Here is a 26,684-nt window from a genome sequence, read left to right as displayed (position 1 = left end):
TTTATTCCCCATGGAGAGTTCTTTACAATGAGCCATGTCTCAATTTTTTCTGTTCAGCACTTTTGGAGATATAGTGGTGCAAAGTTTTGCCGTTTTTCCAAGATGGCGGCCGACCACGTGACTGATGATGTCATCATTAACATATTTTATTCCCCATGGAGAGTTCTTTACAATGAGCCATGTCTCAATTTTTTCTGTTCAGTACTTTCGGAGATATAGAGGTGCAAAGTTTTTCGGTTTTTCCAAGATGGCGGCCGAACCACGTCACCGATGACGTCATCATTAACATATTTTATTCCCCATGGAGAGTTCTTTACAATGAGCCATGTCTCAATTTTTTCTATTCAGCACTTTCGGAGATATGGAGGTGCTAGGTTTTTCGGTTTTTCCAAGATGGCGGCCGACCACGTGACTGATGACGTCATCATTAACATATTTTATTCCCCATGGAGAGTTCTTTACAATGAGCCATGTCTCAATTTTTTCTGTTCAGCACTTTTGGAGATATAGTGGTGCAAAGTTTTGCCGTTTTTCCAAGATGGCGGCCGACCACGTGACATATGACGTCATCATAAACATATTTTATTCCCCATGGAGAGTTCTTTACAATGAGCCATGTCTCAATTTTTTCTGTTCAGCACTTTTGGAGATATAGTGGCGCAACGTTTTGCCGTTTTTCCAAGATGGCGGCCGAAACACGTGACCGATGACGTCATAATTTGGGCACAGTCTATTCCAGGGCAAGACGAATATGTGTGCAAAGTTTGGCGATTCTCCGTGCAACGGTGTAGACGCAGTGCTGCAAACAGACAAACAGACAAACAGACAAACAGATGAAAAATCGGTCAGAGACCGAGGACTTGCCGGAATGTACTTTTTTATTGGCCATTTAGGACAAATATGGCGGCCGAACCACGTGACCGATGACGTCATCATTAACATATTTTATTCCCCATGGAGAGTTCTTTTCAATGAGCCATGTCTCAATTTTTTCTATTCAGCACTTTCGGAGATGTGGAGGTTTCGGTTTTTCCAAGATGGCGGCCGAACCACGTGACATATGATGTCATCATTAACAAATTTTATTCCCCATGGAGAGGTCTTTACAATGAGCCATGTCTCAATTTTTTCCATTCTGCACTTTTGGAGATATAGTGGTGCAAAGTTTTTGCCGTTTTTCCAAGATGGCGGCCGAACCACGTGACCGATGGCATCATCATTAACATATTTTATTCCCCATGGAGAGGTCTTTACAATGAGCCATGTCTCAATTTTTTCTGTTCAGCACTTTTGGAGATATAGTGGTGCAAAGTTTTGCCGTTTTTCCAAGATGGCGGCCGACCACGTGACATATGACATCATTAACATATTTTATTCCCCATGGAGAGTTTTTTACAATGAGCCATGTCTCAATTTTTTCTGTTCAGCACTTTTGGAGATTTCGTAGTGCAAAGTTTTGCCGTTTTTCCAAGATGGCGGCCGACCACGTGACTGATGACGTCATCATTAACATATTTTATTCCCCATGTGGAGTTCTTTACAATGAGCCATGTCTCAATTTTTTCTGTTCAGCACTTTTGGCGATATAGTGGTGCAAAGTTTTGCCGTTTTTCCAAGATGGCGGCCGACCACGTGACATATGATGTCATCATTAACATATTTTATTCCCCATGGAGAGTTCTTTACAATGAGCCATGTCTCAATTTTTTCTGTTCAGCACTTTTGGAGATATCGTGGCGCAACGTTTTGCCGTTTTTCCAAGATGGCGACCGAACCACGTGACTGATGACGTCATCATTTACATATTTTATTCCGCATGGAGAGTTCTTTACAATGAGCCATGTCTCAATTTTTTCTGTTCAGTACTTTCGGAGATATAGAGGTGCAACCTTTTTTCGGTTTTTCCAAGATGGCGGCCGAACCACGTCACCGATGACGTCATCAATTGGGCACAGTCTATTCCAGGGCAAGACCAATATGTGTGCAAAGTTTGGCGATTCTACGTGCAACGGTGTAGACGCAGTGCTGCAAACAGACAGACAAACAGACAGACAGACAGACAGACAGACAAACAGATGAAAAATCGGTCAGAGACCGAGGACTTGCCGGAATGAATTTTTTTATCGGCCATTTAGGACAAATATGGCGGCCGAACCACGTGACCGATGACGTCATCATTAACATATTTTATTCCCCATGGAGAGTTCTTTTCAATGAGCCATGTCTCAATTTTTTCCATTCTGCACTTTTGGAGATATAGTGGTGCAAAGTTTTCCCGTTTTTCCAAGATGGCGGCCGAACCACGTGACCGATGGCATCATCATTAACATATTTTATTCCCCATGGAGAGTTCTTTACAATGAGCCATGTCTCAATTTTTTCTATTCAGCACTTTCAGAGAAATGGAGGTGCAAAATTTTTCGGTTTTTCCAAGATGGCGGCCGAACCACGTGACATATGACGTCATCATTAACATATTTTATTCCCCATGGAGAGTTCTTTACAATGAGCAATGTCTCAATTTTGTCTGTTCAGCACTTTTGGAGATATCGTGGTGCAAAGTTTTGCCGTTTTTCCAAGATGGCGGCCGACCACGTGACATATGACGTCATCATTAACAGATTTTATTCCCCATGGAGCGTTCTTTACAATGAGCCATGTCTCAATTTTTTCTGTTCAGCACTTTTGGAGATATCGTGGTGCAAAGTTTTGCCGTTTTTCCAAGATGGCGGCCGACCACGTGACTGATGACGTCATCATTAACATATTTTATTCCCCATGGAGAGTTCTTCACAATGAGCCATGTCTCAATTTTTTCTGTTCAGGACTTTCGGAGATATGGAGGTGCAAAAATTTTCGGTTTTTCCAAGATGGCGGCCGAACCACGTGACTGATGACGTCATCATTAACATATTTTATTCCCCATGGAGAGTTCTTTACAATGAGCCATGTCTCAATTTTGTCTGTTCAGGACTTTCGGAGATATGGAGGTGCAAAAATTTTCGTTTTTCCCAAGATGGCGGCCGAACCACGTGACCGATGACGTCATCATTAACATTTTATTCCCCATGGAGAGTTCTTTACAATGAGCCATGTCTCAATTTTTTCTGTTCAGCACTGAGATATCGAGGTGCAAAATTTTTCGGTTTTTCCAAGATGGCGGCCGAACCACGTGACCGATGACGTCATCATTTGGGCACAGTATATGAGAGGGCAAGTCAAATGCGTGTGCAAAGTTTCGTGATTCTACGTGCAACGGTGTAGACGTAGTGCTGCAAACAGACAGACAGACAAACAGATGAAAAATCGGTCAGAGACCGAGGACTTGCCGGAATGTACTTTTTTATTGGCCATTGAGGACAAATATGGCGGCCGAACCACGTGACCGATGACGTCATCATTAACATATTTTATTCCCCATGGAGAGTTCTTTACAATGAGGCATGTCTCAATTTTTTCTATTCAGCACTTTTGGACACATAGAGGTGCTAAGTTTTTCGGTTTTTCCAAGATGGCGGCCGAACCACGTGACATATGACGTCATCATTAACAAATTTTATTCCCCATGGAGAGTTCTTTACAATGAGCCATGTCTCAATTTTTTCTGTTCAGCACTTTTGGAGATATAGTGGCGCAACGTTTTGCCGTTTTTCCAAGATGGCGACCGAACCACGTGACTGATGACGTCATCATTTACATATTTTATTCCCCATGGAGAGTTCTTTACAATGAGCCATGTCTCAATTTTTTCTGTTCAGTACTTTCGGAGATATAGAGGTGCAAAGTTTTTCGGTTTTTCCAAGATGGCGGCCGACCACGTGACTGATGATGTCATCATTAACATATTTTATTCCCCATGGAGAGTTCTTTACAATGAGCCATGTCTCAATTTTTTCTGTTCAGTACTTTCGGAGATATAGAAGTGCAAAGTTTTTCGGTTTTTCCAAGATGGCGGCCGAACCACGTCACCGATGACGTCATCAATTGGGCACAGTCTATTCCAGGGCAAGACCAATATGTGTGCAAAGTTTGGCGATTCTCCGTGCAACGGTGTAGACGCAGTGCTGCAAACAGACAAACAGACAGATGAAAAATCTGTCAGAGACCGAGGACTTGCCGGAATGTACTTTTTTATTGGCCATTTAGGACAAATATGGCGGCCGAACCACGTGACCGATGACGTCATCATTAACATATTTTATTCCCCATGGAGAGTTCTTTTCAATGAGCCATGTCTCAATTTTTTCTATTCAGCACTTTCGGAGATGTGGAGGTTTCGGTTTTTCCAAGATGGCGGCCGAACCACGTGACATATGATGTCATCATTAACAAATTTTATTCCCCATGGAGAGGTCTTTACAATGAGCCATGTCTCAATTTTTTCCATTCTGCACTTTTGGAGATATAGTGGTGCAAAGTTTTTGCCGTTTTTCCAAGATGGCGGCCGAACCACGTGACCGATGGCATCATCATTAACATATTTTATTCCCCATGGAGAGGTCTTTACAATGAGCCATGTCTCAATTTTTTCTGTTCAGCACTTTTGGAGATATAGTGGTGCAAAGTTTTGCCGTTTTTCCAAGATGGCGGCCGACAACGTGACATATGACATCATTAACATATTTTATTCCCCATGGAGAGTTTTTTACAATGAGCCATGTCTCAATTTTTTCTGTTCAGCACTTTTCGAGATTTCGTAGTGCAAAGTTTTGCCGTTTTTCCAAGATGGCGGCCGACCACGTGACTGATGACGTCATCATTAACATATTTTATTCCCCATGTGGAGTTCTTTACAATGAGCCATGTCTCAATTTTTTCTGTTCAGCACTTTTGGCGATATAGTGGTGCAAAGTTTTGCCGTTTTTCCAAGATGGCGGCCGACCACGTGACATATGACGTCATCATTAACATATTTTATTCCCCATGGAGAGTTCTTTACAATGAGCCATGTCTCAATTTTTTCTGTTCAGCACTTTTGGAGATAGCGTGGCGCAACGTTTTGCCGTTTTTCCAAGATGGCGACCGAACCACGTGACTGATGACGTCATCATTTACATATTTTATTCCGCATGGAGAGTTCTTTACAATGAGCCATGTCTCAATTTTTTCTGTTCAGTACTTTCGGAGATATAGAGGTGCAACGTTTTTCAGTTTTTCCAAGATGGCGGCCGAACCACGTCACCGATGACGTCATCAATTGGGCACAGTCTATTCCAGGGCAAGACCAATATGTGTGCAAAGTTTGGCGATTCTACGTGCAACGGTGTAGACGCAGTGCTGCAAACAGACAGACAAACAGACAGACAGACAGACAGACAGACAAATGAAAAATCGGTCAGAGACCGAGGACTTGCCGGAATTTACTTTTTTATCGGCCATTTAGGACAAATATGGCGGCTGAACCACCTGACCGATGACATCATCATTAACATATTTTATTCCCCACGGAGAGTTCTTTACAATGAGCCATGTCTCAATTTTTTCTGTTCAGCACTTTTGGAGATAGAGGTGCAACGTTTTTCGGATTTTCCAAGATGGCGGCCGAACCACGTGACCGATGACGACATCATTAACATATTTTATTCCCCCTGGAGAGTTCTTTCCAATGAGCCATGTCTCAATTTTTTCTGTTCAGCACTTTTGGAGATAGAGGTGCAACGTTTTTCGGATTTTCCAAGATGGCGGCCGAACCACGTGACCGATGACGTCATCATTAACTTATTTTATTCCCCCTGGAGAGTTCTTTCCAATGAGCCATGTCTCAATTTTTTCTATTCAGCACTTTCGGAGATATGGAGGTGAATTTTTTTCCCGTTTTTCCAAGATGGCGGCCGCACCACGTGACCGATGACGTCATCATTAACATATTTTATTCCACATGGAGAGTTCTTGACAATGAGCCATGTCTCAATTTTTTCTATTCAGCACTTTCGGAGATATGGAGGTGCTAGGTTTTTCGGTTTTTCCAAGATGGCGGCCGACCACGCGACTGATGACGTCATCATTAACATATTTTATTCCCCATGGAGAGTTCTTTACAATGAGCCATGTCTCAATTTTTTCTGTTCAGCACTTTTGGAGATATAGTGGTGCAAAGTTTTGCCGTTTTTCCAAGATGGCGGCCGACCACGTGACATATGACGTCATCATTAACATATTTTATTCCCCATGGAGAGTTCTTTACAATGAGCCATGTCTCAATTTTTTCTGTTCAGCACTTTTGGAGATATAGTGGCGCAACGTTTTGCCGTTTTTCCAAGATGGCGACCGAACCACGTGACTGATGACGTCATCATTTACATATTTTATTCCCCATGGAGAGTTCTTTACAATGAGCCATGTCTCAATTTTTACTGTTCAGTACTTTCGGAGATATAGAGGTGCAAGGTTTTTCAGTTTTTCCAAGATGGCGGCCGAACCACGTCACCGATGACGTCATCAATTGGGCACAGTCTATTCCAGGGCAAGACCAATATGTGTGCAAAGTTTGGCGATTCGCCGTGCAACGGTGTAGACGCAGTGCTGCAAACAGACAGACAGACAGACAGACAGACAGACAGACAGACAAACAGACAGACAAACGAACAGATCAACATACTTGCCGGAAAAATTTTTCCGGCAAGTAACAAACGAACAGATCAACATACTTGCCGGAAAAATTTTTCCGGCAAGTAATGAAAAATCGGTCAGAGACCGAGGACTTGCCGTAATGTACTTTTTTATCGGCCATTTAGGACAAATATGGCGGCCGAACCACGTGACCGATGACATCATCATTAACATATTTTATTCCCCATGGAGAGTTCTTTACAATGAGCCATGTCTCAATTTTTTCTGTTCAGCACTTTTGGAGATATAGTGGTGCTAAGTTTTTCGGTTTTTCCAAGATGGCGGCCGACCACGTGACTGATGACGTCATCATTAACATATTTTATTCCCCATGGAGAGTTCTTTACAATGAGCCATGTCTCAATTTTTTCTGTTCAGCACTTTTGGAGATATAGTGGTGCAAATTTTTGCCGTTTTTCCAAGATGGCGACCGAACCACGTGACTGATGACGTCATCATTTACATATTTTATTCCGCATGGAGAGTTCTTTACAATGAGCCATGTCTCAATTTTTTCTGTTCAGTACTTTCGGAGATATAGAGGTGCAACCTTTTTTCGGTTTTTCCAAGATGGCGGCCGAACCACGTCACCGTTGACGTCATCAATTGGGCACAGTCTATTCCAGGGCAAGACCAATATGTGTGCAAAGTTTGGCGATTCTCCGTGCAACGGTGTAGACGCAGTGCTGCAAACAAACAGACAGACAGACAAACAGACAGATGAAAAATCGGTCAGAGACCGAGGACTTGCCGGAATTTACTTTTTTATCGGCCATTTAGGACAAATATGGCGGCCGAACCACGTGACCGATGATGTCATCATTAACATATTTTATTCCCCGTGGAGAGTTGTTTACAATGAGCCATCTCTCAATTTTTTCTATTCAGGACTTTTGGAGATGTGGCATTGCAAAGTTTTTCGGTTTTTCCAAGATGGCGGCCGAACCACGTGACTGATGACGTCATCATTAACATATTTGATTCCCCATGGAGAGTTCTTTACAATGAGCCATGTCTCAATTATTTCTATTCAGTACTTTCGGAGATATGGAGGTGCAAATTTTTCTGTTTTTCCAAGATGGCGGCCGAACCACGTGACTGATGACGTCATCATTAACATATTTTATTCCCCATGGAGAGTTCTTTACAATGAGCCATGTCTCAATTTTTTCTGTTCAGCACTTTCGGAGATATAGAGGTGCAAAGTTTTTCCAAGATGGCGGCCGAACCACGTGACCAATGACGTCATCAATTGGGCACAGTCTATTCCAGGGCAAGCCCAATATGTGTGCAAAGTTTGGCGATTCTCCGTGCAACGGTGTAGACGCAGTGCTGCAAAAAGACAGACAGACAAACAGACAAACAGACAGCCAAACAAATGAAAAATCGGTCAGAGACCGAGGACTTGCCGGAATTTACTTTTTTATCGGCCATTTAGGACAAATATGGCGGCCGAACCACGTGACCGATGATGTCATCATTAACATATTTTATTCCCCGTGGAGAGTTGTTTACAATGAGCCATGTCTCAATTTTTTCTATTCAGGACTTTTGGAGATGTGGCATTGCAAAGTTTTTCGGTTTTTCCAAGATGGCGGCCGAACCACGTGACTGATGACGTCATCATTAACATATTTGATTCCCCATGGAGAGTTCTTTCCAATGAGCCATGTCTCAATTATTTCTATTCAGTACTTTCGGAGATATGGAGGTGCAAATTTTTCTGTTTTTCCAAGATGGCGGCCGAACCACGTGACTGATGACGTCATCATTAACATATTTTATTCCCCATGGAGAGTTCTTTACAATGAGCCATGTCTCAATTTTTTCTATTCAGCACTTTTGGAGATACAGAAATACAATTTTTTTCGGTTTTTCCAAGATGGCGGCCGAACCACGTGACTGATGACGTCATCATTAACATATTTTATTCCCCATGGAGAGTTCTTTACAATGAGCCATGTCTCAATTTTTTCTGTTCAGCACTTTCGGAGATATAGAGGTGCAAAGTTTTTCAAGATGGCGGCCGAACCACGTGACCAATGACGTCATCAATTGGGCACAGTTTATTCCAGGGCAAGATCAATATGTGTGCAAAGTTTGGCGATTCTCCGTGCAACGGTGTAGACGCAGTGCTGCAAACAGACAGACAGACAAACAGATGAAAAATCGGTCAGAGACCGAGGACTTGCCGGAATGTACTTTTTTATTGGCCATTTAGGACAAATATGGCGGCCGAACCACGTGACCGATGATGTCATCATTAACATATTTTATTCCCCGTGGAGAGTTGTTTACAATGAGCCATGTCTCAATTTTTTCTATTGAGCACTTTCGGAGATATGGAGGTGCAACGTTTTTCGGTTTTTCCAAGATGGCGGCCGACCACGTGACATATGACATCATCATTAACATATTTTATTCCCCATGGAGAGTTCTTTACAATGAGCCATGTCTCAATTTTTTCTGTTCAGCACTTTTGGAGCTTTCGTGGTACAAAGTTTTGCCGTTTTTCCAAGATGGCGGCCGACCACGTGACTGATGACGTCATCATTAACATATTTTATTCCCCATGGAGAGTTCTTTACAATGAGCCATGTCTCAATTTTTTCTGTTCAGCACTTTTGGAGATATAGTGGTGCAAAGTTTTGCCGTTTTTCCAAGATGGCGGCCGACCACGTGACTGATGATGTCATCATTAACATATTTTATTCCCCATGGAGAGTTCTTTACAATGAGCCATGTCTCAATTTTTTCTGTTCAGTACTTTCGGAGATATAGAGGTGCAAAGTTTTTCGGTTTTTCCAAGATGGCGGCCGAACCACGTCACCGATGACGTCATCATTAACATATTTTATTCCCCATGGAGAGTTCTTTACAATGAGCCATGTCTCAATTTTTTCTATTCAGCACTTTCGGAGATATGGAGGTGCTAGGTTTTTCGGTTTTTCCAAGATGGCGGCCGACCACGTGACTGATGACGTCATCATTAACATATTTTATTCCCCATGGAGAGTTCTTTACAATGAGCCATGTCTCAATTTTTTCTGTTCAGCACTTTTGGAGATATAGTGGTGCAAAGTTTTGCCGTTTTTCCAAGATGGCGGCCGACCACGTGACATATGACGTCATCATAAACATATTTTATTCCCCATGGAGAGTTCTTTACAATGAGCCATGTCTCAATTTTTTCTGTTCAGCACTTTTGGAGATATAGTGGCGCAACGTTTTGCCGTTTTTCCAAGATGGCGGCCGAAACACGTGACCGATGACGTCATAATTTGGGCACAGTCTATTCCAGGGCAAGACGAATATGTGTGCAAAGTTTGGCGATTCTCCGTGCAACGGTGTAGACGCAGTGCTGCAAACAGACAAACAGACAAACAGACAAACAGATGAAAAATCGGTCAGAGACCGAGGACTTGCCGGAATGTACTTTTTTATTGGCCATTTAGGACAAATATGGCGGCCGAACCACGTGACCGATGACGTCATCATTAACATATTTTATTCCCCATGGAGAGTTCTTTTCAATGAGCCATGTCTCAATTTTTTCTATTCAGCACTTTCGGAGATGTGGAGGTTTCGGTTTTTCCAAGATGGCGGCCGAACCACGTGACATATGATGTCATCATTAACAAATTTTATTCCCCATGGAGAGGTCTTTACAATGAGCCATGTCTCAATTTTTTCCATTCTGCACTTTTGGAGATATAGTGGTGCAAAGTTTTTGCCGTTTTTCCAAGATGGCGGCCGAACCACGTGACCGATGGCATCATCATTAACATATTTTATTCCCCATGGAGAGGTCTTTACAATGAGCCATGTCTCAATTTTTTCTGTTCAGCACTTTTGGAGATATAGTGGTGCAAAGTTTTGCCGTTTTTCCAAGATGGCGGCCGACCACGTGACATATGACATCATTAACATATTTTATTCCCCATGGAGAGTTTTTTACAATGAGCCATGTCTCAATTTTTTCTGTTCAGCACTTTTGGAGATTTCGTAGTGCAAAGTTTTGCCGTTTTTCCAAGATGGCGGCCGACCACGTGACTGATGACGTCATCATTAACATATTTTATTCCCCATGTGGAGTTCTTTACAATGAGCCATGTCTCAATTTTTTCTGTTCAGCACTTTTGGCGATATAGTGGTGCAAAGTTTTGCCGTTTTTCCAAGATGGCGGCCGACCACGTGACATATGATGTCATCATTAACATATTTTATTCCCCATGGAGAGTTCTTTACAATGAGCCATGTCTCAATTTTTTCTGTTCAGCACTTTTGGAGATATCGTGGCGCAACGTTTTGCCGTTTTTCCAAGATGGCGACCGAACCACGTGACTGATGACGTCATCATTTACATATTTTATTCCGCATGGAGAGTTCTTTACAATGAGCCATGTCTCAATTTTTTCTGTTCAGTACTTTCGGAGATATAGAGGTGCAACCTTTTTTCGGTTTTTCCAAGATGGCGGCCGAACCACGTCACCGATGACGTCATCAATTGGGCACAGTCTATTCCAGGGCAAGACCAATATGTGTGCAAAGTTTGGCGATTCTACGTGCAACGGTGTAGACGCAGTGCTGCAAACAGACAGACAAACAGACAGACAGACAGACAGACAGACAAACAGACAAACGAACAGCTCAACATACTTGCCGGAAAAATTTTTCCGGCAAGTAATGAAAAATCGGTCAGAGACCGAGGACTTGCCGGAATGTACTTTTTTATCGGCCATTTAGGACAAATATGGCGGCCGAACCACGTGACCGATGACATCATCATTAACATATTTTATTCCCCATGGAGAGTTCTTTACAATGAGCCATGTCTCAATTTTTTCTGTTCAGCACTTTTGGAGATATAGTGGTGCTAAGTTTTTCGGTTTTTCCAAGATGGCGGCCGACCACGTGACTGATGACGTCATCATTAACATATTTTATTCCCCATGGAGAGTTCTTTACAATGAGCCATGTCTCAATTTTTTCTGTTCAGCACTTTTGGAGATATAGTGGTGCAAATTTTTGCCGTTTTTCCAAGATGGCGGCCGACCACGTGACATATGACGTCATCATTAACATATTTTATTCCCCATGGAGAGTTCTTTACAATGAGCCATGTCTCAATTTTTTCTGTACAGTACTTTCGGAGATATAGAGGTGCAAAATTTTTCGGTTTTTCCAAGATGGCGGCCGAACCACGTCACCGTTGACGTCATCAATTGGGCACAGTCTATTCCAGGGCAAGACCAATATGTGTGCAAAGTTTGGCGATTCTCCGTGCAACGGTGTGGACGCAGTGCTGCAAACAAACAGACAGACAGACAAACAGACAGATGAAAAATCGGTCAGAGACCGAGGACTTGCCGGAATTTACTTTTTTATCGGCCATTTAGGACAAATATGGCGGCCGAACCACGTGACCGATGATGTCATCATTAACATATTTTATTCCCCGTGGAGAGTTCTTTACAATGAGCCATGTCTCAATTATTTCTATTCAGTACTTTCGGAGATATGGAGGTGCAAATTTTTCTGTTTTTCCAAGATGGCGGCCGAACCACGTGACTGATGACGTCATCATTAACATATTTTATTCCCCATGGAGAGTTCTTTACAATGAGCCATGTCTCAATTTTTTCTGTTCAGCACTTTCGGAGATATAGAGGTGCAAAGTTTTTCCAAGATGGCGGCCGAACCACGTGACCAATGACGTCATCAATTGGGCACAGTCTATTCCAGGGCAAGCCCAATATGTTTGCAAAGTTTGGCGATTCTCCGTGCAACGGTGTAGACGCAGTGCTGCAAAAAGACAGACAGACAAACAGACAAACAGACAGCCAAACAAATGAAAAATCGGTCAGAGACCGAGGACTTGCCGGAATTTACTTTTTTATCGGCCATTTAGGACAAATATGGCGGCCGAACCACGTGACCGATGATGTCATCATTAACATATTTTATTCCCCGTGGAGAGTTGTTTACAATGAGCCATGTCTCAATTTTTTCTATTCAGGACTTTTGGAGATGTGGCATTGCAAAGTTTTTCGGTTTTTCCAAGATGGCGGCCGAACCACGTGACTGATGACGTCATCATTAACATATTTGATTCCCCATGGAGAGTTCTTTCCAATGAGCCATGTCTCAATTATTTCTATTCAGTACTTTCGGAGATATGGAGGTGCAAATTTTTCTGTTTTTCCAAGATGGCGGCCGAACCACGTGACTGATGACGTCATCATTAACATATTTTATTCCCCATGGAGAGTTCTTTACAATGAGCCATGTCTCAATTTTTTCTATTCAGCACTTTTGGAGATACAGAAATACAATTTTTTTCGGTTTTTCCAAGATGGCGGCCGAACCACGTGACTGATGACGTCATCATTAACATATTTTATTCCCCATGGAGAGTTCTTTACAATGAGCCATGTCTCAATTTTTTCTGTTCAGCACTTTCGGAGATATAGAGGTGCAAAGTTTTTCAAGATGGCGGCCGAACCACGTGACCAATGACGTCATCAATTGGGCACAGTCTATTCCAGGGCAAGATCAATATGTGTGCAAAGTTTGGCGATTCTCCGTGCAACGGTGTAGACGCAGTGCTGCAAACAGACAGACAGACAAACAGATGAAAAATCGGTCAGAGACCGAGGACTTGCCGGAATGTACTTTTTTATTGGCCATTTAGGACAAATATGGCGGCCGAACCACGTGACCGATGATGTCATCATTAACATATTTTATTCCCCGTGGAGAGTTGTTTACAATGAGCCATGTCTCAATTTTTTCTATTGAGCACTTTCGGAGATATGGAGGTGCAACGTTTTTCGGTTTTTCCAAGATGGCGGCCGACCACGTGACATATGACATCATCATTAACATATTTTATTCCCCATGGAGAGTTCTTTACAATGAGCCATGTCTCAATTTTTTCTGTTCAGCACTTTTGGAGCTTTCGTGGTACAAAGTTTTGCCGTTTTTCCAAGATGGCGGCCGACCACGTGACTGATGACGTCATCATTAACATATTTTATTCCCCATGGAGAGTTCTTTACAATGAGCCATGTCTCAATTTTTTCTGTTCAGCACTTTTGGAGATATAGTGGTGCAAAGTTTTGCCGTTTTTCCAAGATGGCGGCCGACCACGTGACTGATGACGTCATCATTAACATATTTTATTCCCCATGGAGAGTTCTTTACAATGAGCCATGTCTCAATTTTTTCTGTTCAGTACTTTCGGAGATATAGAGGTGCAAAGTTTTTCGGTTTTTCCAAGATGGCGGCCGAACCACGTCACCGATGACGTCATCATTAACATATTTTATTCCCCATGGAGAGTTCTTTACAATGAGCCATGTCTCAATTTTTTCTATTCAGCACTTTCGGAGATATGGAGGTGCTAGGTTTTTCGGTTTTTCCAAGATGGCGGCCGACCACGTGACATATGATGTCATCATTAACAAATTTTATTCCCCATGGAGAGGTCTTTACAATGAGCCATGTCTCAATTTTTTCCATTCTGCACTTTTGGAGATATAGTGGTGCAAAGTTTTTGCCGTTTTTCCAAGATGGCGGCCGAACCACGTGACCGATGGCATCATCATTAACATATTTTATTCCCCATGGAGAGGTCTTTACAATGAGCCATGTCTCAATTTTTTCTGTTCAGCACTTTTGGAGATATAGTGGTGCAAAGTTTTGCCGTTTTTCCAAGATGGCGGCCGACCACGTGACATATGACATCATTAACATATTTTATTCCCCATGGAGAGTTTTTTACAATGAGCCATGTCTCAATTTTTTCTGTTCAGCACTTTTGGAGATTTCGTAGTGCAAAGTTTTGCCGTTTTTCCAAGATGGCGGCCGACCACGTGACTGATGACGTCATCATTAACATATTTTATTCCCCATGTGGAGTTCTTTACAATGAGCCATGTCTCAATTTTTTCTGTTCAGCACTTTTGGCGATATAGTGGTGCAAAGTTTTGCCGTTTTTCCAAGATGGCGGCCGACCACGTGACATATGATGTCATCATTAACATATTTTATTCCCCATGGAGAGTTCTTTACAATGAGCCATGTCTCAATTTTTTCTGTTCAGCACTTTTGGAGATATCGTGGCGCAACGTTTTGCCGTTTTTCCAAGATGGCGACCGAACCACGTGACTGATGACGTCATCATTTACATATTTTATTCCGCATGGAGAGTTCTTTACAATGAGCCATGTCTCAATTTTTTCTGTTCAGTACTTTCGGAGATATAGAGGTGCAACCTTTTTTCGGTTTTTCCAAGATGGCGGCCGAACCACGTCACCGATGACGTCATCAATTGGGCACAGTCTATTCCAGGGCAAGACCAATATGTGTGCAAAGTTTGGCGATTCTACGTGCAACGGTGTAGACGCAGTGCTGCAAACAGACAGACAAACAGACAGACAGACAGACAGACAGACAAACAGACAAACGAACAGATCAACATACTTGCCGGAAAAATTTTTCCGGCAAGTAATGAAAAATCGGTCAGAGACCGAGGACTTGCCGGAATGTACTTTTTTATCGGCCATTTAGGACAAATATGGCGGCCGAACCACGTGACCGATGACATCATCATTAACATATTTTATTCCCCATGGAGAGTTCTTTACAATGAGCCATGTCTCAATTTTTTCTGTTCAGCACTTTTGGAGATATAGTGGTGCTAAGTTTTTCGGTTTTTCCAAGATGGCGGCCGACCACGTGACTGATGACGTCATCATTAACATATTTTATTCCCCATGGAGAGTTCTTTACAATGAGCCATGTCTCAATTTTTTCTGTTCAGCACTTTTGGAGATATAGTGGTGCAAATTTTTGCCGTTTTTCCAAGATGGCGGCCGACCACGTGACATATGACGTCATCATTAACATATTTTATTCCCCATGGAGAGTTCTTTACAATGAGCCATGTCTCAATTTTTTCTGTTCAGTACTTTCGGAGATATAGAGGTGCAAAATTTTTCGGTTTTTCCAAGATGGCGGCCGAACCACGTCACCGTTGACGTCATCAATTGGGCACAGTCTATTCCAGGGCAAGACCAATATGTGTGCAAAGTTTGGCGATTCTCCGTGCAACGGTGTAGACGCAGTGCTGCAAACAAACAGACAGACAGACAAACAGACAGATGAAAAATCGGTCAGAGACCGAGGACTTGCCGGAATTTACTTTTTTATCGGCCATTTAGGACAAATATGGCGGCCGAACCACGTGACCGATGATGTCATCATTAACATATTTTATTCCCCGTGGAGAGTTCTTTACAATGAGCCATGTCTCAATTATTTCTATTCAGTACTTTCGGAGATATGGAGGTGCAAATTTTTCTGTTTTTCCAAGATGGCGGCCGAACCACGTGACTGATGACGTCATCATTAACATATTTTATTCCCCATGGAGAGTTCTTTACAATGAGCCATGTCTCAATTTTTTCTGTTCAGCACTTTCGGAGATATAGAGGTGCAAAGTTTTTCCAAGATGGCGGCCGAACCACGTGACCAATGACGTCATCAATTGGGCACAGTCTATTCCAGGGCAAGCCCAATATGTTTGCAAAGTTTGGCGATTCTCCGTGCAACGGTGTAGACGCAGTGCTGCAAAAAGACAGACAGACAAACAGACAAACAGACAGCCAAACAAATGAAAAATCGGTCAGAGACCGAGGACTTGCCGGAATTTACTTTTTTATCGGCCATTTAGGACAAATATGGCGGCCGAACCACGTGACCGATGATGTCATCATTAACATATTTTATTCCCCGTGGAGAGTTGTTTACAATGAGCCATGTCTCAATTTTTTCTATTCAGGACTTTTGGAGATGTGGCATTGCAAAGTTTTTCGGTTTTTCCAAGATGGCGGCCGAACCACGTGACTGATGACGTCATCATTAACATATTTGATTCCCCATGGAGAGTTCTTTCCAATGAGCCATGTCTCAATTATTTCTATTCAGTACTTTCGGAGATATGGAGGTGCAAATTTTTCTGTTTTTCCAAGATGGCGGCCGAACCACGTGACTGATGACGTCATCATTAACATATTTTATTCCCCATGGAGAGTTCTTTACAATGAGCCATGTCTCAATTTTTTCTATTCAGCACTTTTGGAGATACAGAAATACAATTTTTTTCGGTTTTTCCAAGATGGCGGCCGAACCACGTGACTGATGACGTCATCATTAACATATTTTATTCCCCATGGAGAGTTCTTTACAATGAGCCATGTCTCAATTTTTTCTGTTCAGCACTTTCGGAGATATAGAGGTGCAAAGTTTTTCAAGATGGCGGCCGAACCACGTGACCAATGACGTCATCAATTGGGCACAGTCTATTCCAGGGCAAGATCAATATGTGTGCAAAGTTTGGCGATTCTCCGTGCAACGGTGTAGACGCAGTGCTGCAAACAGACAGACAGACAAACAGATGAAAAATCGGTCAGAGACCGAGGACTTGCCGGAATGTACTTTTTTATTGGCCATTTAGGACAAATATGGCGGCCGAACCACGTGACCGATGATGTCATCATTAACATATTTTATTCCCCGTGGAGAGTTGTTTACAATGAGCCATGTCTCAATTTTTTCTATTGAGCACTTTCGGAGATATGGAGGTGCAACGTTTTTCGGTTTTTCCAAGATGGCGGCCGACCACGTGACATATGACATCATCATTAACATATTTTATTCCCCATGGAGAGTTCTTTACAATGAGCCATGTCTCAATTTTTTCTGTTCAGCACTTTTGGAGCTTTCGTGGTACAAAGTTTTGCCGTTTTTCCAAGATGGCGGCCGACCACGTGACTGATGACGTCATCATTAACATATTTTATTCCCCATGGAGAGTTCTTTACAATGAGCCATGTCTCAATTTTTTCTGTTCAGCACTTTTGGAGATATAGTGGTGCAAAGTTTTGCCGTTTTTCCAAGATGGCGGCCGACCACGTGACTGATGACGTCATCATTAACATATTTTATTCCCCATGGAGAGTTCTTTACAATGAGCCATGTCTCAATTTTTTCTGTTCAGTACTTTCGGAGATATAGAGGTGCAAAGTTTTTCGGTTTTTCCAAGATGGCGGCCGAACCACGTCACCGATGACGTCATCATTAACATATTTTATTCCCCATGGAGAGTTCTTTACAATGAGCCATGTCTCAATTTTTTCTATTCAGCACTTTCGGAGATATGGAGGTGCTAGGTTTTTCGGTTTTTCCAAGATGGCGGCCGACCACGTGACTGATGACGTCATCATTAACATATTTTATTCCCCATGGAGAGTTCTTTACAATGAGCCATGTCTCAATTTTTTCTGTTCAGCACTTTTGGAGATATAGTGGTGCAAAGTTTTGCCGTTTTTCCAAGATGGCGGCCGACCACGTGACATATGACGTCATCATAAACATATTTTATTCCCCATGGAGAGTTCTTTACAATGAGCCATGTCTCAATTTTTTCTGTTCAGCACTTTTGGAGATATAGTGGCGCAACGTTTTGCCGTTTTTCCAAGATGGCGACCGAACCACGTGACTGATGACGTCATCATTTACATATTTTATTCCCCATGGAGAGTTCTTTACAATGAGCCATGTCTCAATTTTGTCTGTTCAGTACTTTCGGAGATATAGAGGTGCAAAGTTTTTCGGTTTTTCCAAGATGGCGGCCGAACCACGTCACCGATGACGTCATCAATTGGGCACAGTCTATTCCAGGGCAAGACCAATATGTGTGCAAAGTTTGGCGATTCTACGTGCAACGGTGTAGACGCAGTGCTGCAAACAGACAGACAGACAGACAGACAGACAAACAAACGAACAGATCAACATACTTGCCGGAAAATTTTTCCGGCAAGTAATGAAAAATCGATCAGAGACCGAGGACTTGCCGGAATTTACTTTTTTATCGGCCATTTCGGACAAATATGGCGGTCGAACCACGTGAACAATGACGTCATCATTAACATATTTTATTCCCCATGGAGAGTTCTTTACAATGAGCCATGTCTCAATTTTTTCTATTCAGCACTTCCGGAGATATGGAGGTGCAAAATTTTTCGGTTTTTCCAAGATGGCGGCCGAACCACGTGACTGATGACGTCATCATTAACCTATTTTATTCCCCATGGAGAGTTCTTTACAATGAGCCATGTCTCAATTTTTTCTATTCAGTGCTTTTGGAGATATGGAGGTGCAAAAATTTTCGGTTTTTCCAAGATGGCGGCCGAACCACGTGACTGATGACGTCATCAATTGGGCACAGTCTATTCCAGGGCAAGACCAATATGTGTGCAAAGTTTGGCGATTCTCCGTGCAACGGTGTAGACGCAGTGCTGCAAACAGACAGACAAACAGATGAAAAATCGGTCAGAGACCGAGGACTTGCCGGAATGTACTTTTTTATTGGCCATTTAGGACAAATATGGCGGCCGAACCACGTGACTGATGACGTCATCATTAACATATTTTATTCCCCATGGAGAGTTCTTTACATTGAGCCACATCCCAAGTTTTTCTATTCAGGACTTTCGGAGATATGGAGGTGTAACGTTTTCCGGTTTTTCCAAGATGGCGGCCGAACTACGTGACATATGACGTCATCATTAACATATTTTATTCCCCATGGAGAGTTCTTTACAATGAGCCATGTCTCAATTTTTTCTGTTCAGCACTTTTGGAGATATAGTGGTGCAAAGTTTTGCCGTTTTTCCAAGATGGCGGCCGACCACGTGACTGATGACGTCATCATTAACATGTTTTATTCCCCATGGAGAGTTCTTTACAATGAGCCATGTCTCAATTTTTTCTGTTCAGTACTTTCGGAGATATAGTGGTGCAAAGTTTGCCCGTTTTTCCAAGATGGCGGCCGAACCACGTGACTGATGACGTCATCATTAACATATTTTGTTCCCCATGGAGAGTTCTTTACAATGAGCCATGTCTCAATTTTTTCTGTTCAGCACTTTTGGAGATATATTGGTGCAAAGTTTTGCCGTTTTTCCAAGATGGCGGCCGACCACGTGACTGATGACGTCATCATTAACATGTTTTATTCCCCATGGAGAGTTCTTCACAATGAGCTATGTCTCAATTTTTTCTGTTCAGCACTTTGAGATATCGAGGTGCAAAAATTTTCGGTTTTTCCAAGATGGCGGCCGAACCACGTGACTGATGACGTCATCATTTGGGCACAGTACATTAGAGGGCAAGACCAATATGTGTGCCAAGTTTGGCGATTCTACGTGCAACGGTGTAGACGTAGTGCTGCAAACAGACAAACAGACAAACAGACAAACGAACAGATCAACATACTTGCCGGAATCTTTTCCGGCAAGTAACAAACAGACAAACAGACAAACAGACAGACAGACAGACAGACAAACGAACAGATCAACATACTTGCCGGAATCTTTTCCGGCAAGTAACAAACAGTGGTGAAGGCATAACCTCCATCCACCCTTTGTGGCGGAGATAATAAAGTCAGCCTCGAGTAAATGGAGACAACTGGGATCTTTCATGAAGCACAGAAACATTCCATTATCTGTGAAAATTTTATGGTACAGTTGGTGGTTGAATTCAGTGACAAGATATGTAAATCCTCTTTAAATTTCAACTCATTCGGATGAAAATCGAGGATTTTTGAAACTTGGCCTATGTTGACCTTTTGGCCTATGTTGACCTCAAAAATACTTGGTGGTTGAATTCAGTGATCTGGTATGTAAATCCTCTTAATATTTTAAGTAAATTGGATGAAAATTGAGGATTTTAGAAATTCGACAAAGTTGGCGGGTGACCTTTGGCCTATATTGACCTTTTTACCCCAAGCACAATAGGCTTCTTGCTTATGACCAACTCTACCATTTGGTCAAGTTTTGTGAAAATCAGTTGAAAATTGTGACCTGTAAGCAACTGACAGACAGCCAGACAAACAGACAGACAAACTGACAGACAGACAGACAGAATAACACACAAGATCAACCAATATACTTGAAATAATCTTCGATTTTCGCAAGTAACTAATAGACAAACATGGGTGAAGACAACCTCCATCCTCGGTGGCGGAGATAATAAAGTCAGCCTAGAGTAAATGGAGAGGTCATGCTGCAAAAAGCGTTGGACCAAAATTTTTAGCTCTTTCATGAGCCTTGATCTTGTATACAAAAACAAAACAAAAAAAAACTGAGCCTGTACAATCATAAAGATATCTGCTTTAAAAGCCCTTTTCAGGCATTGAATAAGAAGAAGCAGTGAGGGAAGCTTCATGTTCATTAACATTCATTCATTATTCTACGACAGTAACATTCATTATTCTACGACAGCAGCAGAAACCCTTTCGAAGAACATGGAGGGAGCACACAAAATTATATGCAGTAATACTTCTGAAAACAATAGAAAAAATATATAAGAATACAGAAGGAGCACACAACAACAACAACCACAGTCACCACAACAGCAGCAACAACAACTATGTTTTATAAAAGATCCTCTTTCACGTTCTCCCCTTCATGTGTGTATGTACGCATACGTACGCATGAACATTACAAAATAGAAAACGTGCACAAAATAACTCCCCCCCTCCTCCCCGACTCCCTCCACCGTCACAGACGACTTGCAATTCGTGCCTAAACTTGTGGAACATGGAATATTGCAAGCGGTTTAACCACTGAACCCTGGCTGGAGGCACGGGCTCCCTCTTTCGGGGAGCAGGTATTACTGGTATATCAAATAAGATTGATTAGATGAACATCAAATCAATTTTACAATGGTAGTTATATAATTATATATTAGGGACTAAGTGAAACGTTCATATCTAAAGTGAGTTATATCATATGATCAGTGCAGTTTATCCAAGGATCACAGCAGGTGGGTACACAGGTGTCCACCAATCACCTCTTGTCATCACCTTTCCGCGACGCTAACCAACTGAACCCTCTTAGTGTTCTCTTCTTTCTTTCTTTTTTTTCCCCTCTCTCTCTCTCTCATTCATTAATTCATTCCCTCACAACAAAATGTTGCCCCAGTGTCATTACCTCCGCCAACGAAGGCGAATGAAGGTTCTTTTTTCACCCCTGTCGTGTCGTCTGTCTGTGAACAGAATATCTCAAAAAGTTGTGGACGGATTCGGCCGACGTTTGGTGGAGAAGTTGGGTATGTGACAAGGACGAAATGATTCGATTTTGGTGAAGATCCGGATCCTGATATAACCTGATACTTGCAGGATGTATCAAAATTGTAAGCCAGAGATTGTGAAAAGTTTTTGAAGTTGGGTCGAGCTATCGTTTTCTACGACATCTTTAAAAACCCTGATTATTGCCACATTCTTGAGGGGAAGGTTGAGGAACGTTTCTGGAAGTCACCAGGGTTACTAGGGAAAGTCACTAGGGTCACCAGGGGAGGTCACCAGGGGAAGTCACCAGGGTCACCAGGGGAAGTTTCCAGGGTCACCAGGGGAAGTTTCCAGGGTCACCAGAGGAAGCTTCCAGGGTCACCAGGGGAAGTTTCCAGGGTCACCAGGGGAAGTCTCCAGGGTCACCAGGGGGAGTCTCCAGGGTCACTAGGGGAAGTCTCCAGGGTCACCAGGGGAAGTCACCAGCGTCACCATGGGAGGTCACCAGGGGAAGTTTCCAGGGTCACCAGGGGAAGTTTCCAGGGTCACCAGGGGAAGTCTCCAGGGTCACCAGGGGAAGTCTCCAGGGTCACCAGGGGAAGTCTCCAGGGTCACCAGGGGAAGTTTCCAGGGTCACCAGGGGAAGTCTCCAGGGTCATCAGGGGAAGTTTCCGGGTTCACCAGGGGAGGTTTCCAGGGTCACCAGGGGAAGTTTCCAGGGTCACCAGGGTAAGTTTCCAGGGTCATCAGGGGAAGTTTCCAGGGTCACCAGGGGAAGTTTCCAGGTTCATCAGCGGAAGTTTCCAGGGTCACCAGGGGAGGTTTCCAGGGTCACCAGGGGAAGTTTCCAGGTTCATCAGGGGAAGTTTCCAGGGTCACCAGGGGAAGTTTCCAGGTTCATCAGGGGAAGTTTCCAGGGTCACCAGGGGAAGTTTCCATGGTCACCAGGGGAGGTTTCCAGGGTCACCAGGGGAAGTTTCCAGGGTCACCAGGGGAAGTTTCCAGGGTCACCAGGGGAGGTTTCCAGGGTCACCAGGGGAAGTTTCCAGGGTCACCAGGGGAAGTTTCCAGGGTCACCAGGGGAAGTTTCCAGGGTCACCAGGGGAAGTTTCCAGGGTCACCAGGGGAAGTCTCCAGGTTCATCAGGGGAAGTTTCCAGGGTCACCAGGGGAAGTTTCCAGGGTCACCAGGGGAAGTTTCCAGGGTCAACGGGAAGGTTTCCAGGGTCACCAGGGGAAGTTTCCAGAGTCACCAGGGGAAGTTTCCAGGGTCAACAGGGGAAGTTTCCAGGGTCACCAGGGGAAATTTCTAGGTTCACCAGGGGAAGTTTCCAGGGTCACCAGGGGAAGTTTCCAGGGTCAACAGGGGAAGTTTCCAGGGTCACCAGGGGAAGTTTCCAGGGTCACCAGGGGAAGTTTCCAGGGTCACCAGGGGAGGTTTCTAGGTTCATCAGGGGAAGTTTCCAGGGTCACCAGGGGAGGTTTCCAGGGTCACCAGGGGAAGTTTCTAGGTTCATCAGGGGAAGTTTCCAGGGTCACCAGGGGATGTTTTCAGGGTCACCAGGGGAAGTTTCCAGGTTCACCAGGGGAGGTTTCCAGGGTCACCAGGGGAAGTTTCTAGGTTCATCAGGGGAAGTTTCCAGGGTCACCAGGGGAAGTTTTCAGGGTCACCAGGGAAAGTTTCCAGGGTCACCAGGGGAAGTTTCCAGGTTCACCAGGGGAGGTTTCCAGGGTCACCAGGGGAGGTTTCCAGGGTCACCAGGGGAAGTTTCCAGGTTCACCAGGGGAGGTTTCCAGGGTCACCAGGGGAAGTTTCTAGGTTCATCAGGGGAAGTTTCCAGGTTCACCAGGGGAGGTTTCCAGGGTCACCAGGGGAAGTTTCCAGGTTCACCAGGGGAGGTTTCCAGGGTCACCAGGAAAAGTTTCAAGGGTTCCCATGATAATTCGTGTACTCTGCACAAAAGACATTGTGGGGTCTTTTAACGTCCACAAATGCTTGCAGACATCATAACGTCCATCCGAGGGACGGCACGCATTGTAAAGCTACAATCAGACAGACAGATTATATCGTCGGATCGGGACTCGAACCCAGACAAGAATACTCAAAGGGACCTGCACTACCTGCATACCATCCTGCCGGACTCGGGTAGAGCTATGAAAATGCAAAATTAGTTTAAACAAGTTGCAAACAAAATCTGGTAGATTGAAAACTCATCGCAATTACCAGACTCAATTGTTTTTTTGTCCAACTCATTTTGAAGGGTGGTGTAGCAACCTGGAGCACGCTGCCGTGCAGCGGTGACATTAAGCCGGCTGTCCCATGTGCACTCACAAGTGGCTGTGATGGATTACATAGAACGAATTTGCAGTGTTCGAATTCCTTTTACAAAAAACACCGTCGACCATGTTGGCCAAGTACATTTTGAACGCAACGCTTTGCAGTCAACAGGATCGTGTTGCAGACTCGGGAAATCGAACTCCTCGCCGACAACGTGACCCCCTCCGGCTCCGGATGGGCAGCCGTACGTACCTGTATTTGTACACGCGTTTAACCATGTGTCGCTCTTCGCCATCTCCGGGAAAAAGGGCGCCGAGCTCGGGGTCCCCGCCGCACTGGAAGAACTCGCCGTTGAGCGCAAACTCTTCCTTGGTGAGACGCATCTGAGGGAAGCACTTGGCGGGTACGAGCGCCCGCCGCTGCATCCGAGCCGAGTGGTAAGTCCGCCCCTTCCCCTCTACCCCACCAGGTGAAGACACCGATACTCGTGGCACGCTCTAATTGACCAAGAGCACACAAAACGCAGAGGACTTGGAACTTCTCGATTGGAGGAACGAAGCAAACAGAGCGTGGGTTGAACCTGACGCGCCGGGAATCATATGGTCGTGCCCTCGGTCGGACACATCATTCTAATCGGCAACAGAGATGCGTTTCAAATAGACAAGCGACTCGCTCTTAGACCCTCCCTCGTCTCCCATAAAATGGGCAGCACTCCTCCCTCCCTCCCTCCCTCCCCGCGCGGTTTCCGATCGCAATCCTGAGGGCGCGAAACCCCCTCGCTATCTCGCTTGGGATCGTTGGAGAAAGAGACCCCGATGTTGAATTCAACTCCATGGAAAAGTTCCTTCACGTTCCAGCAATGGCGGCCCCGTTGTCATGATAAACATTTCATCTCCAGCTATAGCTTCGGTGTTCTTGCCTTATGTTTCCACATGCGCGTCCTGCATGCCGACGACACGGCTCGGCTCACGGGTTGGTTCAGGGTGTCCAGTTCTAGAGCGAGCCGAGAGCTGTGTCGTGCTCAAGCGAGCTTGTTTCAAACGTTATCTCAACTTTTGAAAGCGTATGTACAGATAATAACAAAAAATGTCCACAAAACCTCGATTCCCTCTTTTGGCAGGTCTTGGACTTTTGCATTGTAGGGTGCAATGGGTCATGCATTATAGGGTGCATGCATTATAGGGTGCATGCATTATTGGGTGCATACATTATAGGGTGCATGCATTATAGGGTGCATGCATTATTGGGTGCATGCATTATAGGGTGCATGCATTATAGGGTGCATGCACTATATGGTGCATGCATTATAGGGTGCATGCATTATAGGGTGCATGCATTATTGGGTGCATGCATTATAGGGTGCATGCATTATAGGGTGCATTCATTATAGGGTGCATGCATTATGGGATGCATGCATTATAGGGTGCATGCATTATAGGGTGCATGCATTATAGGGTGCATGCATTATTGGGTGCATGCATTATAGGGTGCATTCATTATAGGGTGCATGCATTATGGGATGCATGCATTATAGGGTGCATGCATTATAGGGTGCATGCATTATGGGGTGCATGCATTATGGGGTGCATTCATTATAGGGTGCATGCATTATAGGGTGCATGCATTATAGAGTGCATTCATTATAGGGTGCATGCATTATAGGGTGCATGCATTATGGGGTGCATGCATTATGGGGTGCATGCATTATAGGGTGCATGCATTATAGGGTGCATGCATTGTAGGGTGCATGCATTATGGGGAGCATGCATTATAGGGTGCATGCATTGTAGTGTTGAGGTCTATAACATAAACGATACATAGCAGGATATATCAAAAAGTTGTGGACGGATTTGGACGAAACTTGGTGGGCCGGTTGGGTGTCTGACAAGGACAAATAGATTCGATTTTGGTGAAGATTTGAATATGGATTCGGATATGATAATTATTTAATTTTTAAGTGATTCTTCACCATTAGGAGATCAGGCCAAAAACGATACATAGCAGGATATCTCAAAAGGTTATGCATAGATTTGGACAAAACATGTTGGACAGGTTGTGTGTGTGTGTGTGTGTGTGTGTGTGTGTGTGTGTGTGTGTGTGTGTGTGTGTGTGTGTGTGACAAGGAAGAATGGATTCAATTTTGGTGAAGATCTGGATCCGGATCCAGCTAGTAGAATTTTAAAGTAATTCTTCACAATTGAGTGATCGGGCCAAATAGGATATACAGCAGGATATCACAAAAAGTTGTGGACGGATTTGGACGAAACTTGGTGGGCCGGTTGGGTGTCTGACAAGGACAAATAGATTCGATTTTGGTGAAGATCTGAATATGGATCCGGATATGATAATTATTTAATTTTTAAGTGATTCTTCACCATTAGGAGATCAGGCCAAAAACGATACATAGCAGGATATCTCAAAAGGTTATGCATAGATTTGGACAAAACTTGTTGGACAGGTTGTGTGTGTGTGTGTGTGTGTGTGTGTGTGTGTGTGTGTGTGTGTGTGTGTGTGTGTGTGTGTGTGTGTGTGTGTGTGTGTGACAAGGAAAAATGGATTCAATTTTGGTGAAGATCTGGATCCGGATCCAGCTAGTAGAATTTTAAAGTAATTCTTCACAATTGAGTGATCGGGCCAAATAGGATATACAGCAGGATAT

General features: G+C 43.8%; 1 protein-coding gene across 1 annotated transcript in view; it reads right to left on the bottom strand.

The window, feature by feature from the left end:
• Positions 1 to 24,665, bottom strand: part of LOC144889167 (uncharacterized) — an 83,469-nt gene extending 58,804 nt beyond the window's left edge. Inside the window, exon 1 of the mRNA XM_078769135.1 lies at positions 24,278 to 24,665. Coding sequence (XP_078625261.1) covers positions 24,278 to 24,450 — 173 coding nt within the window. The 5' untranslated portion in view covers positions 24,451 to 24,665. The remainder of the gene's footprint in view (positions 1 to 24,277) is intronic.
• Between the last annotated feature and the right edge of the window lie 2,019 nt (positions 24,666 to 26,684).

The sequence above is a fragment of the Myxine glutinosa genome, unplaced genomic scaffold (assembly GCF_964187855.1).
Source record: "Myxine glutinosa unplaced genomic scaffold, kmMyxGlut1.1 SCAFFOLD_1362, whole genome shotgun sequence".
Taxonomy (NCBI): Eukaryota; Metazoa; Chordata; class Myxini; order Myxiniformes; family Myxinidae; genus Myxine; species Myxine glutinosa.
Note: the sequence above shows the minus strand (reverse complement) of the source record. Positions and strands in the feature narration are given on the sequence as shown.